General features: G+C 38.6%; 3 protein-coding genes and 1 non-coding gene across 4 annotated transcripts; 2 read left to right on the top strand and 2 right to left on the bottom strand.

The window, feature by feature from the left end:
* Positions 1–111: 111 nt before the first annotated feature.
* Positions 112–2,206, bottom strand: LOC104749088 (ADP-ribosylation factor 1). The gene is made up of 7 exons (XM_010470668.2): positions 1,933–2,206; positions 1,323–1,480; positions 1,006–1,076; positions 741–860; positions 527–645; positions 365–446; positions 112–277 (listed from the first exon to the last, which is right to left on the bottom strand). The coding sequence occupies exons 2-7, from the start codon at positions 1,468–1,470 to the stop codon at positions 272–274; spliced, it is 546 nt and encodes a 181-aa protein (XP_010468970.1). The 5' UTR covers positions 1,471–1,480; positions 1,933–2,206; the 3' UTR covers positions 112–271.
* Positions 2,166–2,238, top strand: TRNAF-GAA (transfer RNA phenylalanine (anticodon GAA)). The gene has a single exon. It is a non-coding gene; the product is annotated as a tRNA-Phe (tRNA).
* A 286-nt stretch (positions 2,239–2,524) lies between these two features.
* LOC104749089 (GDSL esterase/lipase At3g62280-like) lies at positions 2,525–4,270 on the top strand. Its single transcript, XM_010470669.2, has 5 exons — positions 2,525–2,927; positions 3,011–3,193; positions 3,278–3,441; positions 3,559–3,829; positions 3,918–4,270. The coding sequence occupies exons 1-5, from the start codon at positions 2,675–2,677 to the stop codon at positions 4,142–4,144; spliced, it is 1,098 nt and encodes a 365-aa protein (XP_010468971.2). The 5' UTR covers positions 2,525–2,674; the 3' UTR covers positions 4,145–4,270.
* Positions 4,271–11,891: 7,621 nt separating this feature from the next.
* Positions 11,892–12,398, bottom strand: LOC147924993 (uncharacterized). The gene has a single exon (XM_087490641.1). The coding sequence runs from the start codon at positions 12,396–12,398 to the stop codon at positions 11,892–11,894; it is 507 nt and encodes a 168-aa protein (XP_087346767.1).
* Positions 12,399–14,068: the final 1,670 nt, after the last annotated feature.

Raw genomic sequence — 14,068 nt, forward strand, 5'->3', positions numbered from 1 at the left:
CTGTTCAAATTTCGAAATTATATAAATAAATTTAATAAATGAAGAACCTAAGCGAAATTGCAATATCCGCCGAAATTGGGCACAAATTTTATAAGCGTCTGAATTTTAGGATGAAGAAGAAAAAAAAAACTTGTGAATTATTAAGAGCGAAGAACAAAGTATGAAGTGATGATATAAGTTTGAGACGAAAATAACAAAAGAGAGACGATAGAAGAAGACAGGACTCTCCTCGAATAGAAAAACCAAACCACATATTGGATTTTGCTCTCCCCTAAGCCTGCATTTAATTTAATCACGCATTTAGTTTAGTCTTTAACAACCAGTTTTTCACTAACAGATTTGAAAAGCTGTGAACTTTATATACCTTGTTTGCAATGTTGTTAGAGAGCCAGTCAAGTCCCTCATAAAGCCCTTCTCCGGAGGTAGCACATGTGCTCTGTATGTACCTGTTCAATTGATGATATAACATTAGTTCTTTAAGCTATCAATATTACGGCTGAATTTGGTTTAGCTCTCTTTGGCTCACCAGTGTCGTTGGCGGAGAGAGTGAAGCCCAAGCTTGTCAGTTATCTCAGCGGCGTTCATGGCGTTGGGAAGATCTTGCTTGTTAGCAAAAACAAGAAGCACAGCATCTCTCAATTCATCCTGCACAAGTCAAAAGGAAACAAAACAATGACTCCTTGCTTCATCATGTAACTAGAGAGAGAGAGAGAGACAGAGATATTTGTCTTGTTTTTTACTTCGTTCAGCATTCTGTGAAGCTCATCCCTAGCTTCCACAACACGGTCACGATCATTACTGTCCACCACAAAGATTAGTCCCTGGGTGTTCTGGAAGTAATGCCTCCACAATGGACGAATCTGAATTGAGCAATTGAAACAAAATTAATGTTATATTGGAAGAGCAAGAGTGTCATTCAGCAAAATGGGGGCACTTCATTGAGAATCAAGGATTTTAGCTTAAGTAATTTCAGAACGCTGGTAAAGGAAAATGTAATAACAATACCTTGTCTTGACCCCCGACATCCCACACGGTAAAGCTAATGTTCTTGTATTCCACAGTCTCCACATTGAAACCTAGCAATAAAAACTAGTATTGTCCATTCAACAGAACTAAAAACAATTAAGTACTCACTCTGTTAATCATACACAAAAACCATGAGTCAGAGATGAAAACACTTCAACAAGTACACACATACTAAATTGCAACTACTGTCTATTCAACATTTAAACTAGAATTCCACCATAATCCCTTGCGATAACAATGTGTCAATTTCCCATAACTACATGCGAGAAAGAAGATGCAAAAAGTCAGAAACTCACCGATCGTTGGAATCGTAGTCACGATCTCTCCGAGCTTGAGCTTGTACAAGATCGTAGTCTTACCAGCAGCATCGAGACCAACCATCAGAATACGCATCTCTTTCTTAGCAAAGAGCCTGCTGAACAACTTTCCAAAGGACAGCCCCATTTTTTCAAGCCTGTTATAGTGTTACGACATTATATCTTCAGTCTAAAAACACATACTCATTTGCAGAATTCACACAGATTCAAAGCAGTTTTGATGCATCTGAGATTACAAATTCACTCGGATCTCATTCGTATCAGGATGTATCGATCAAACAAACAACATGATTGAACAAAAAGAGAGATCTAAATTTAAAATTCAGATTTCAGGTGAACACCCGATCTGAACAAAAAAAAAAAAGATCAAATCTAGATCACTCTGTATAACAATCATGCAGATACAGATCTATGATCCCAAAGGAAACGAATCACACAAAATCATGTCACATCCATAAGGAAATCAGACGAATACGCACAGATCTGGTGACGAGGAATCACGATCGCGAGATAGATAACAGAAACAGATGATCGAGTAAGCAAAGAGAGAGGGATAGAGATAGAGATTCGTCGAAGAAGCGAGACTTACCGGAAGAGAAAAAGCAACGCCGAATAAGAAGACCTAGACTTACACTGTCGCCGATGGTCGTCCAAAGAACAAGAAAAATGGTCTTCGAACGTGAGAGGAGATTCGTGGAACGCAACAATTCTCTACTTATTGCCCAAAAAAAAAAAAAAAAAAACAAATCAGAATTATTTTTCGCGTTGTCAATTGTAAATATTTTACTATATTATCTATATGTTGGCTGATTTAAACAATTCGCGGGGATAGCTCAGTTGGGAGAGCGTCAGACTGAAGATCTGAAGGTCGCGTGTTCGATCCACGCTCACCGCATATTTGATTTTTTTGTTTAATTCGCATTCTGCTAATGAGCTAGATAAAACATTACAGTCAGGCCCATATTAAAACACAATTTTGTTAACTTTGGCCCATATAAACCATATAATATTTAGAAGTTGTACGGAATCATTTTAATACTCAAAACAAATTTTGACAAACCTTTGAGAACATAGCCGATCGGATCTAAAGATTGATTGGGGTTATTTTAAGCATTGCTTTGAGGATTTTTAACAATTATATAATGCTACTTGAAATAGTATTAGGCTATTAGCAATTTAGCATATAATTAAACATTTATAATTATTGACTTACAATTAAAGAATTTGACTTCCTAAGCCAAAGACATGGCTACATATATGTAGTACAAAAAAAAAGAGCTTAGATCTTGAATCTTGATTAAAAATTTCTAGACAGCAATAATTCAAACGAAATGGATTACGCTGTTCCTTCTCTACGATGCTTCTTCCTAACTGTATGTCTATCTCTTTTGGTTTGCTCTAACTCGGTAAACAGTTCCAAATCAAACAAGAAACTTATATTGATAAACTTCGGCGACTCAAACTCCGACACCGGAGGAGTTCTTGCTGGCGTTGGTCTTCCTATCGGACTCCCTCATGGCATTACCTTCTTCCATAGAGGCACTGGTCGTCTTGGGGACGGTCGACTCATAGTTGACTTCTTTTGTGAGTCCCATTTCTAGCTATATACGTTTCATATGTAGTGTGAATTTACTAAGTTTGGTTTAAAACATTGGATATATGATTAGGTGAACATTTAAAAATGACATATCTGAGTCCATATTTGGATTCACTCTCACCAAATTTCAAAAGAGGAGTCAATTTCGCAGTCTCGGGAGCCACCGCTCTTCCTGTCTTTTCCTTCCCTCTTGCCATTCAAATCCGCCAGTTCGTCCACTTCAAAAACCGTTCTCAAGAACTTATCTCTTCCGGTAAGTGAAATGTCACTCTAACAGTTTAATCAACCTCATATCAATAATATATTACTTAGAAGATATATGTGTTCATATTGACAGGGAGAAGAGATCTTATTGACGATAAGGGATTTAAAAACGCATTGTACATGATCGATATTGGACAAAATGATCTTTTACTTGCTCTATACGATTCAAATTTAACGTATACACCCGTTGTCGAAAAAATACCTTCCATGCTTCTAGAGATAAAGAAAGCCATACAGGTAACTTTTGTTTATTCCACGAATCTTTTAGATTTTTACATATACGTAAACTGTTGTTAGTCCCAAAACATATGTTATCATGGCTGATTTTGTAAATTGGTATACTGTGTGCTGAAGACCGTATATTTATACGGAGGGAGGAAGTTTTGGGTACATAACACAGGCCCATTGGGCTGTGCACCCAAAGAATTGGCGATTCACCCGCATAACGAATCAGATCTTGACCGGATTGGTTGTTTCCGGGTTCACAACGAGGTCGCAAAAGCCTTCAACAAAGGACTCTTGAGTCTCTGCAACGAACTGAGGTCCCAATTCAAAGACGCCACTCTCGTCTACGTTGATATTTACTCCATTAAGTACAAACTCTCCGCCGATTTCAAACGATACGGTGCGTATCGATCGCATTGATACATCTGCTTTTTAATTGCTAATGCGAAACCGGTTTTGATCGGTTTATTTGGTAATGCGAGTTTCAGGATTTGTGGATCCGTTAATGGCTTGTTGCGGTTATGGAGGAAGGCCCAACAACTACGATCGGAAAGCAACTTGTGGTCAACCCGGTTCAACTATTTGTCGTAATGTAACCAAAGCTACTGTATGGGATGGAGTTCATTATACCGAAGCTGCTAACCGGTTTGTTTTTGATGCGGTTTTGACGAATCGGTACTCTTACCCAAAAATTCCCCTCGACGGGTTTTGGTAGATCAATTTATCAAAACCAAATTCATTTATATTTAACCGGTACTGGTTTGCAAAGTTTGTTTCTCACTCATAAAAAAACTGAAAAATAAAGAGCATTATATATCGAAAAAACTTAGCCGTTCATTAATCTCATATATATATTAATCGGTCGTCCAACTATTTTTGAAGGTACTGTGATAAAATATGGCTAATTAATGATTACGTTATGAAGTGAGCCATACAATTATCACCATATTTGGCTTAAAGTCTTCTTACAAATTGAAAATTCGATTTCCCTTTTAATATAAAATTGGAAAATAATAGTTTTCCTCCTGTTGTTATTTGTATTCCGATCCTTCTTCAAGACGATGCTTTACGTTGAACATAGACTATGTATACAAATGTTATAGTGGATAATAAATGTTACGTATGGAGTCTTACTATATTTATGTATGCAGAGTCGTGCCTTATGCTTTGCAAAAAAGGCATTTATCTTAGGCCACACAGAAAAAATAATCAAACACAGATCACATTTTTATCTGTAAACTAGATAGAGCATTTTTTATGTAGTGTTTTAGGAAATTTTTGGAAACAAAACTCAACATTCACATATTTTTGTTTCTTTTTTTCCTTTACATAAGCTATTATATCTTACTCTTTAAAGTTTTTTTTTTTAAAATTAATAATTTTTCTTTCTTTTTATAACCAAAAAAAAAATCTCTCTTAAAAATAATATATGTGAAACTCCACTTTTAAAATTTGCCTTAAGCCTCTACGCACCTTGGCACGACACTGTATGTATGTATATAAATGATTTGGTGAGGGGGAAAAAAGAGTAAACAGTAAAGTTAATAATAATGTGAGATGCAAAGTGTTGTTGTTGTTGGAGTGAAGGTTGTAAAGAGTAAAAGAGAGAGCATTAGAAAGATGGAAAATGACCTACCACTTTGAGTTATTTTTGGCTTATATTAGTGTTTTGGTAAAGAATATACAATGAAATGTTCAGCTTTAGTTATATACTGTTGTCAATATATACATATCAAGGTCGACAAAAACTAATTATGATATGCTGTTGTGTTTTCTCTTTCGCCTCTCACATTTTTGTGTCTCTCCCTCAATTATTTATCGTTCGTTCATAATCAAAAGAAAAAAAAAGTCGTCTCCTACACATCATTATTTTCGGAATAAGTCTGACGGCACTTCATAAATTCACCGTACCTATAGACTATAGTATATGGTTAGTAAAATCTCTATATGGGATCGAAAGACAAAAAATTAGTACTATCGTATATATCATTTTTTGAATTTGTAAATTTGGTACAATGTTTCCATTAAATGTGAATATGGAAATGGGCGTATGATGATGAAAGTTAACGTGGTATCATTATAAGTTTCAACATGCAAGAACCTCGTATTGATGGAATGGGAAAGTGAAAGGCAAAGATTCCAGCCAGCTTGTATATAAAATATATCGGGTTGATGAAGATAAATTAAGCACATTATCAAATTTAAAACTATATACATAGTATTAAGTATAAAAATATAGCTTTGTGAAAAGAAAAAAAGTAGAAAAATATAACTTTCTGAAAACAAACAAAAGACATATCATGAGTGCATGATTGACTCTTTAATAATGTAGTTTTTGGCAATTAATATGTAAAGTTAAACAAACTAGCTAGACGACGATATTAAAAAAAGAAAGAAAATGTATGAGTTTGGTGGACAACTTTTACAAAATCTGATTAATAATCAATATGAAAGTTGTTGATCATGTAGTATATGAAATAAATATTTTGCAGCTATACGATTCTACAGAATGCATTAAATACATTTATCCACGAGGATTCTCTTGAATTCATGTTACTAACTTTAAAATTAATCGTTTTTTTCCATAAACTTTATTATGCATTATATATGTTCGTATATTAAAGACCATCTGACTGATCCCATGACAACTAATCCGTCGTTCGAAGCCTAGAATGGAAAGGTTAAGAGTACGCGAAGTTCTAATTTGGTGGTAGAGAATCTAAAATGAATTTCAATATATATTATGAGTTTACGATTAATTGTTTGTTATTTTACCAAAAGGAACTTAGGTTTACAAGAGTTTGTTACAAGCTTTTTGGGCCTAAAAGATATACAAAGCTATTACAGAGAACTAGAGAAGCTCAACTTGGATTACAACATAAAATAGTAACTTCAGAGATCAGCTAATCATTTTTGGTTTTCGTATTAATTTGCGCTATTGCATTTCAGATTTTTTATACCACAGCCCTTCACTTGGCTCGACAAAACCGTACCACCAGACCGGTATGTATACAGTTATAGTCGCCTTGTATAAACTTGATATGTCCACTCAGCAGTCCCGGCGTAAAAATATTAGATGGATGACTAAAATACCAATTAAGCACCGACTCTGATAAGTTTTTTGTGCTAATTGGTCAGTCAGAGTCTTCGATTTGTCGAAACATATAACAGCAACTCCTAAACCCGTCCAACCCAAATACTAAGTTTTCACTTTAATTAAATTACTTACTTACTTACTTTATTATTTTAATGTACGAGTAAACCAATCCACTGAAAACATTACACTAATGCCCTAAAGATGTTGAATAAGAACTCAACGTCATAGGCGATTTAATTCTTCAAATAATTGAGTTATTGACTCTCTTTTTAATCATGTCATGTATAAAGACAAGATCGAACTCAATGTCATAGACTCGTAGGCGAGTAATTTGTGGTTATTCGGTTACATGATAATCTAAATAAAATTCACGTAATATATATAACTCAATGTTACGTCATGTCCCGTCCTCGATCTTAATAATTTTAATCCGGGAGTATGGACACATATAGTAGTTGACCTTTTCTCGTATTAAGTATAAAGACAAATTTTAACAAAATACTATTTAAGATAGAACCTATATAAAGCAACATCTATTATTTATATATATATTTATATATATATTTATAAGTACATTCATTACAATATTACCAAGCAATCAAAATTTATTAATGCGTAAATTCATTTAATAATTGTGTACCTATGACTTAAAACTCGTATTCTAATGAAATTGAATAGGTTGGTTTCTCATGAAGAGCTTCAAGTGGCTGTAGTGTTTTTTAATAGATATTGTTATGAAAGTTTTCATACAACCAAAAACATGCAAATCAGCGATGCATATAATTGATGAGTTCTAATTTGTATCTATTTAAATATTATGATGATTAATCTTAACCATGGTAGTCCGAATCAAGAACACAATTACATATTTCTTATTTATTATACTGTAAATTATAGTATTAACTTTCAAAATGTATATAGTTATATTAAATATTTCGTAAATGACTAGTATATTTGCTATAAAAAAAATTGACGTTCTAAAGAATATATAACCACATCAGTATTTTTTTTTAAAAAGGTCCAAAAAATAGAAAATTGAGTTGTACATATATTTTGTTTAAATTTCTTGTCCTCTGGATAGAGAGTCTAGTTCTATAGACACTAGTTCATGATATTGTTTATTAGAAAAAAAGTTAGTTGGGAAATACGGCTGTGAATTGTAATATTCAATATTGTATTTCGTGGCTGTGAGATTGCGTAGAGGGCTAAGAAATGAGTTGTACATGGCACATGGCCCTCAACAGCTCTCTTGTTGGTTACATATACGTATCATGTATGTAACATATAATTAATGTGTAAAAAGATACAGTATACATATATATAGTATATATTAATCAATTAACCTATATTTTTTCTTGATTAATAGATTTTGATTTTATGATGATGATAATATAAGGAACAATATTACTCCGTTGCTGAATCATTGGAAGGACAACTTAACGTGTTAAAAATCCAATACCTAAAATAATTAACTAAGAGAGAGAGAGAGAGAGAGAGAGAGTTAATGAAAGCAATGCAGGTGATTGGATGATAATTAGGTCAATCCTGCTTCGTAGTTGTTTAAAGATGTTCGTATGTGTTTGGTTGAGTTTCTTACTATTACAACGTCAGTGTATGGATTAGATGTATATTATCTGCACCACCCTCCAAAAGTGACCCCCTTTACTTCTTTGTTTTTTCTTTCTCTTGCCTTTACAGAAAACATCGTACGGTTGCCTTTTTAAGAAGCAGGTAACGTATAAGTGATTCATTTCCTCACGTAGAAGATGATAAGAACTTTTTTTTTTTTTTTTGTGTTAAAGAAGATGATACGATCTTATTGTTAGTGGTCGATATATATATAACACTCCTACACTAAGACGTAGACGTAGTTTCCATCAGTTTTGGCACTTTAATTAACTATATATAGGCTATAGCTTTACCCTTATGTTAAGTATTACTGAATTAGCATATATATGACATGCATTATTTTTTCGAGAATAAACGGGTTTGAACATGAACATTGTTTGTACTCGAGATTGCACAACACTAAGTAAATAAAAAATTTCAGGGGAAAAGTGAAGTTGATTCTTTTATTAACGATAAAAACGTGAGGTCGTCACTAAAACGAGTCAAGATTGAGCTCGTCAGTTCACATGAGAACTAACAAGCTAATAATGACGAGCTCGGAAGCTAAAAGGAATTATACAGAAAATAATAACAGTTTCAAACGCAAAGTATTGCTCTCTGGGTATTGTTCGAGGGTCTCGCCCCTCTTCCAATAAATGTCCTCTCCTTTTATAGCGGATTGTTGACCTAGGGTTCCCATCGCGAAATGTCGAGGTTACCCTTGACGGAGTGTTAATGACTGTCTCCAAATTTTGTCGGGCCGAAATCACAATTAATCTATGTTGTTGGGCCGAGTGGCATATTGGGCGCAGCCCATATCCAACAATAGTCCCCCCCTTAGTCCGGAGAGCGGCAGTTCTTCCGCGATCAACGGACGTGCTTGAATTATCTATTAATATGCCTGCTCGGCACATATTACCTCGGGTCGCTTCTGGGGAACAAAATTGCTACAATGATTCTTCTGTAAATGCTAGGCTCGTCTTCTTGAGAGATACAATGAATATCCAGCGGTTTTTGCTTTGAGTGCAGTATTCAATGAATTTATGGAAAATGAGTAGATCGTAGATCGAGGTGGCGGATTTTGGTTGCTCCTATTCAAAACCCTAACAACCACTACCGAGAAAGCTTCTCATTGTGAGATCGCCTATGGTCGGTGATCGGCAGGATCTGCCGGTTAATCACCCTTGTTGGGGGCGCCGAGAGTTACAATCAGTAAATCTGAGATCGGCAGTCTCGGTGGGGTCGGCGAAGATGGTTGTTGTGAGGTATTGGAGAGCGGCAAGATGGTTCTGACGGGCATGAGAGTAGAGACGTGAATGCCAATTCTGTTTGCCCGAGCTCGGCGGAGGTCGGCACCGTTTCTGAGCGGAGGTCGACACCATTTCCACCGTTAACTTACGAGCCTTGCTTCAATTCAGTATTTGATGGTTCTGGTGAGATCGATCTGGACGAGATCGGCGTTGATTGTTTTAGGGGAATCAGAGGCGAGCTCGGCGGTAAAGTGGTTGATGGTTACGAGCTGGGCGGATCGCGGGAGAGAGGTCGAGATGGGTTGAGCGTCATTGAGCTCGGCATATAGCATGAGAGAGTTTCAGATGGGTTGAACGGCAATGAGCTTGGCGCGGTTGCTCGGCAATCTACTGGACTGAGCTCGGCGCAGTCGCTCCGCCTTAGTTGTGAGTCCGTTCTAGTGGATTTTGGAGGTTGGCGTGATTGAGAAATTGACATCGACCCAACATGTGTGATGTCAGGTCGGCAGATGGAGATTGGCAAGTGGAGATTGGTAAGTGGATCTCGGCGATATGAGCAAAAGAGGTGGTCGGTGATATGAGCGAGAGAGGAGGTCGGCGACTTGAGGTCGGCGAGTTGAGGTCAGCGAGATTGAGATTGAGGTCGGCGATGAGAGTGAGATTGTGCTCGGCGAGAGTGAGATCGTCATCGTCGAGGTTGAGATTGAGATAGGCGAGTGAGATTGAGGTCTCCACCGAGAGTGAGATTGAGGTCGGCGCCGAGAGTGAGATTGAGGTCGGCGCCGAGAGTGAGATTGAGGTCGGCGCCGAGAGTGAGATTGAGCTCGGCTTAAAGTGAGATCATTGTCGTCGAGGTTGAGATCGTCGTCGTCGAAATTGAAATCGGCGAGTGAGATTGAGATTGCCACCGAGAGTGAGATTGAGGTCGCCACCGAGAGTGAGACTGAGGTCGGCGAGAGTGAGATCGTCGTCGTCGAATGGGGTCGAGAGGTCGGCGGACAAGGATTGATGAGTGCTGAGGTTGGTTCTCGCGAGATCGGCGGATTGAGGTCGGCGGGACGCTGCGCAATGCCCCGGAGTTCGGCAAATCCTCATTCCAGGTCGGCGCTTGTCCTACCATTGGGGCGAGCTCCGAGGTCAACTCCTAAGATGGGTGTTCATGATGTGCGCTCGCATTCCACGTCCTCTCATGGGAGCGACAAGAAGATCTTTGATCGTCAATTTGAGGTCGACACATGTGATAGTGCGGGAGAAGGTTTTGAGGTTAGCACCAAGCTGCAGGTAGGCACAAAGCTGGAGGTCGGCACCAAACTTGAGGTAGGCACCAAGCTGGAGGTCGACACCAAAGTTGAGGTAGGCACCTAGGTAGAGGTTGGCATCAAGCTTGAGGTATGCGTCAAGCTAGAGGTCGACACCAAGATTGAGGTACGCACCAAGCTGTAGGTTGGCGCCAAGCTGGAGGTCGGCACCAAGCTGTAGGTAGGTGCCAAGAGACTCGAGTGTTAGAGCATCGAGCGTGAGAACGTCGAGCGTGAGAGCGTCGAGCATGAGAGCGTCGAGCGTGAGAGCGTTGACTGTGAGGGCTGCGAGCATGAGAGTGGCAAGCGTGAGTGAGTCGTGCGTGAGAGTGGCAAGCGCGAGTGAGTAGATTATGAGGGCGTCGAGCATGAGGGAGACATGCATGTGAGCGTATATTTGATATGCAGCAAGGCTTTGTGCTTTACGGGAGTAAAGTGGTAGGTGAGACGGACTCGCCATACCTTTAGGTGCGGATTTTGTGTCCGGTTTATCCTGTCGGTGTTTGGGATTGGCAAGAACTTGCAACCTTGAGCTTGGTTTATTAGTTCAGGCGCCCTCAAGCTAGTGCGAGACTTGCTCCGCTTTTTTCTTGGTTTCGAGATGTATTTTACGGGGCAAGACGTCTCTCGGCTTACCCTGTTACGTGTTTCGAATACCAAGTTTTTGGTTGGTAGTTGAGATGTGCTCGTCGTACCTTTTAGGTGCGGCCCTGGTGTCCGGCTTACCCTGTGGGTGCCCCGAGGTCGGCAAGAGTGTGCAAGTAAGAACTTGGCTTATTCAAACTTGACCGCCTGCTAGCTGAATGCGAGACTGGGCTCGGCTTTTTTTGTGCGGATTATTTCACCGCTGCATCCATGTGGAACGCGTTTTAAATCGTACACCTGGCCAGGGCGACAATGTAGAAGCTGGACACTCGTTCGTTCGACAATGTAGAAGCTGGACACCGCTGCATCCATGTGGAAGACGGACTCATTTGAGAGAGCTTATTTGTGATTAAATGTACTCTTGCGAGTGTAATTTTTATTTTTGTGTTTTGTTATAGTTGTGCCTTGTAAAAGGCTGCCTACGTACCCTTGAAAAGGGATCAAGCCATTCGTAGTTCAATTTGCGAAGAAAGAGCTCGGTATGACGAGCGTTCCTTTTTTTTTTTTTTTTTTTTGGCCTAAGGCGTCTTGTTATTTTTCGATTTGGCTGAGTTCCACGAACGGTTATATTGATGGATGGTTTGACCTTGTGTCTTTCTCTTTTTCTACCTCGATGTACTTGTTATCCCGGTGCAGTGTATCGTTGAGAGTCAGAGGCTCGTATATGATAATATCGTCCCTAAATTGAGACCCATATGCGAGAGCATTTCGGAGAGCTGATATTGCTGTGTCGTCAGCAATCGAGAGCTTCGAGACGATTCTTTTAAATTTCTCCATGAAGTCTCGGAGAGATTCGTCGTTCCGCTGGAACATGTTCCAGAGATCGGCGTTCGAGGCACCTCGAATCATAAACGTAGAGCGATGTTGGAGAAAGGCGGTGGTCAGCTCGTGATAGCTCCGTATCGAGTTCTGCGGGAGCCGGGAGAACCACCCCAGAGCTTTGTGGGCTAGATTCTCGACGAATAGCTGGCAACAGCCAGCTTCGTACTCTTCGTCGCTGAAATGAGCTCGGCTGATTGCAAAACTCATTGAAGTTAAAAACGGTTTCGGATCATTCTCGTTCGCCCCCATCGCTGCTCCGTTGGCTGCTCTGTTTCTTCGTTGAAGTTTTCGCTAGGGTACGTCATGACTCTTGAGACAGGATCGTCGGTCTTGATTCGTCAAAAGTAACGCTTTACTCTTGCCCCACGGTGGGCGCCAATTGTTTGTACTGGAGATTGCACAACACTAAGTAAATAAAGATTTTCGGGGGAAGAGTGAAGTTGGTTCTTTTATTAACGATAAAAACGTGCGGTCGTCACTAAAACGAGTCAAGATTGAGCTCGTCTGTTCACAGGAGAACTAACAAGCTAATAATGACGAGCTCGGAAGCTAAAAGGAATTATACAGAAAATAATAACGGTTTCAAACGCAAAGTATTGCTCTCTGGGTATTGTTCGAGGGTCTCGCCCCTCTTCCAATAAATGTCCTCTCCTTTTATAGCGGATTGTTGACCTAGGGTTCCCATCGCGAAATGTCGAGGTTACCCTTGACAGAGTGTTAATGACTGTCTCCAAATTTTGTCGGGCTGAAATCACAATTAATCTGTGTTGTTGGGCCGAGTGGCATATTGGGCGCAGCCCATATCCAACAGACATGTATTGACACAACGACAATACTTAATATGAACCAATAGACTACAAGCCATTAAACTATTCTATACAAAGTGAGATTTATGCATGGCCGGTTCTAGGGGTGGGCAAAAAAACCGAAATTCAAAAAACCAAACCGAACCAAACCAAATTAAATGGTTTGGTTTGGTTATAGTTAAATCTAAAAATCTGTTTGTTTTCATTTTAATTAACCATTTGGTTTAGGTTTGGTCTGGTTAAAAACCGTACAACCGAATGATTTTTTTGGTTTTTTATAAAAATTAGGATAATTAGATATAATTACTAATTAGTTTCTCAAGCTTATAAATTATTTTGTATAACAATATTGTTGGTGTTGGGTTTCAACAATCTCAAGGCCAACGGAAAAAGCCCAACATGGGCTGATTGTCTGCCGCGGAAGTGGGCCTGTCGCAAGCCCAGAAAGAGGATCCCGTAGGAGAAGGAACGTCGAGGTCAATCTCCGGAGGAAATCATGGGATACGGGCCGAGATCGTCGAAGAAAATGGAGAAGACAGTTCGAAGGCCGGATTAGTTTATATATGGGATGATAGAGATAGGAAAGAGATATGTGTAATCTTTAAGCTACGACCAACAAAAAAGTCTAATACCAAAGTCCAGTTCGTCATTCTTCTCAGTTCACTTCGATTGAAACCGAAAGTCCGCCTAGATTTTATCTCTCATTCGAATCAATTTATTTGTTGTTTCTCGTTTCAACAAATATCAATAATTTTTTTTCTTTATTGGGCTTTAATTATTGATCTCCTATTAATCTATCGAATTACAAAACCTTAACCTAAGTTTTTATTCCTTAACCTATATATATTCATAATTACTTTGATGCTAATTTTTAGTTATGTATTAACTATTTATGTTTTAAATGCATGAAATTACCGTTAAAAACCGGAACCAAACCAAAACCGAACCAAACTGTGATACATATAGTTTTTATATGGTTTCATTTCTGATGAAACCGAAAAAACCATAAACCGTAAAACTGAACCGTAACCAAACTGAATTGCATATGGTTTCTTTATGGTTTCATTTTTACAAAATCAAAAAAAACTGTAAACCAAAAAAACTGAACTGAAA

Source organism: Camelina sativa, chromosome 16 (assembly GCF_030686135.1).
Source record: "Camelina sativa cultivar CO46 ecotype springtype chromosome 16, ASM3068613v1".
In the NCBI taxonomy this organism is placed as follows: Eukaryota; Viridiplantae; Streptophyta; class Magnoliopsida; order Brassicales; family Brassicaceae; genus Camelina; species Camelina sativa.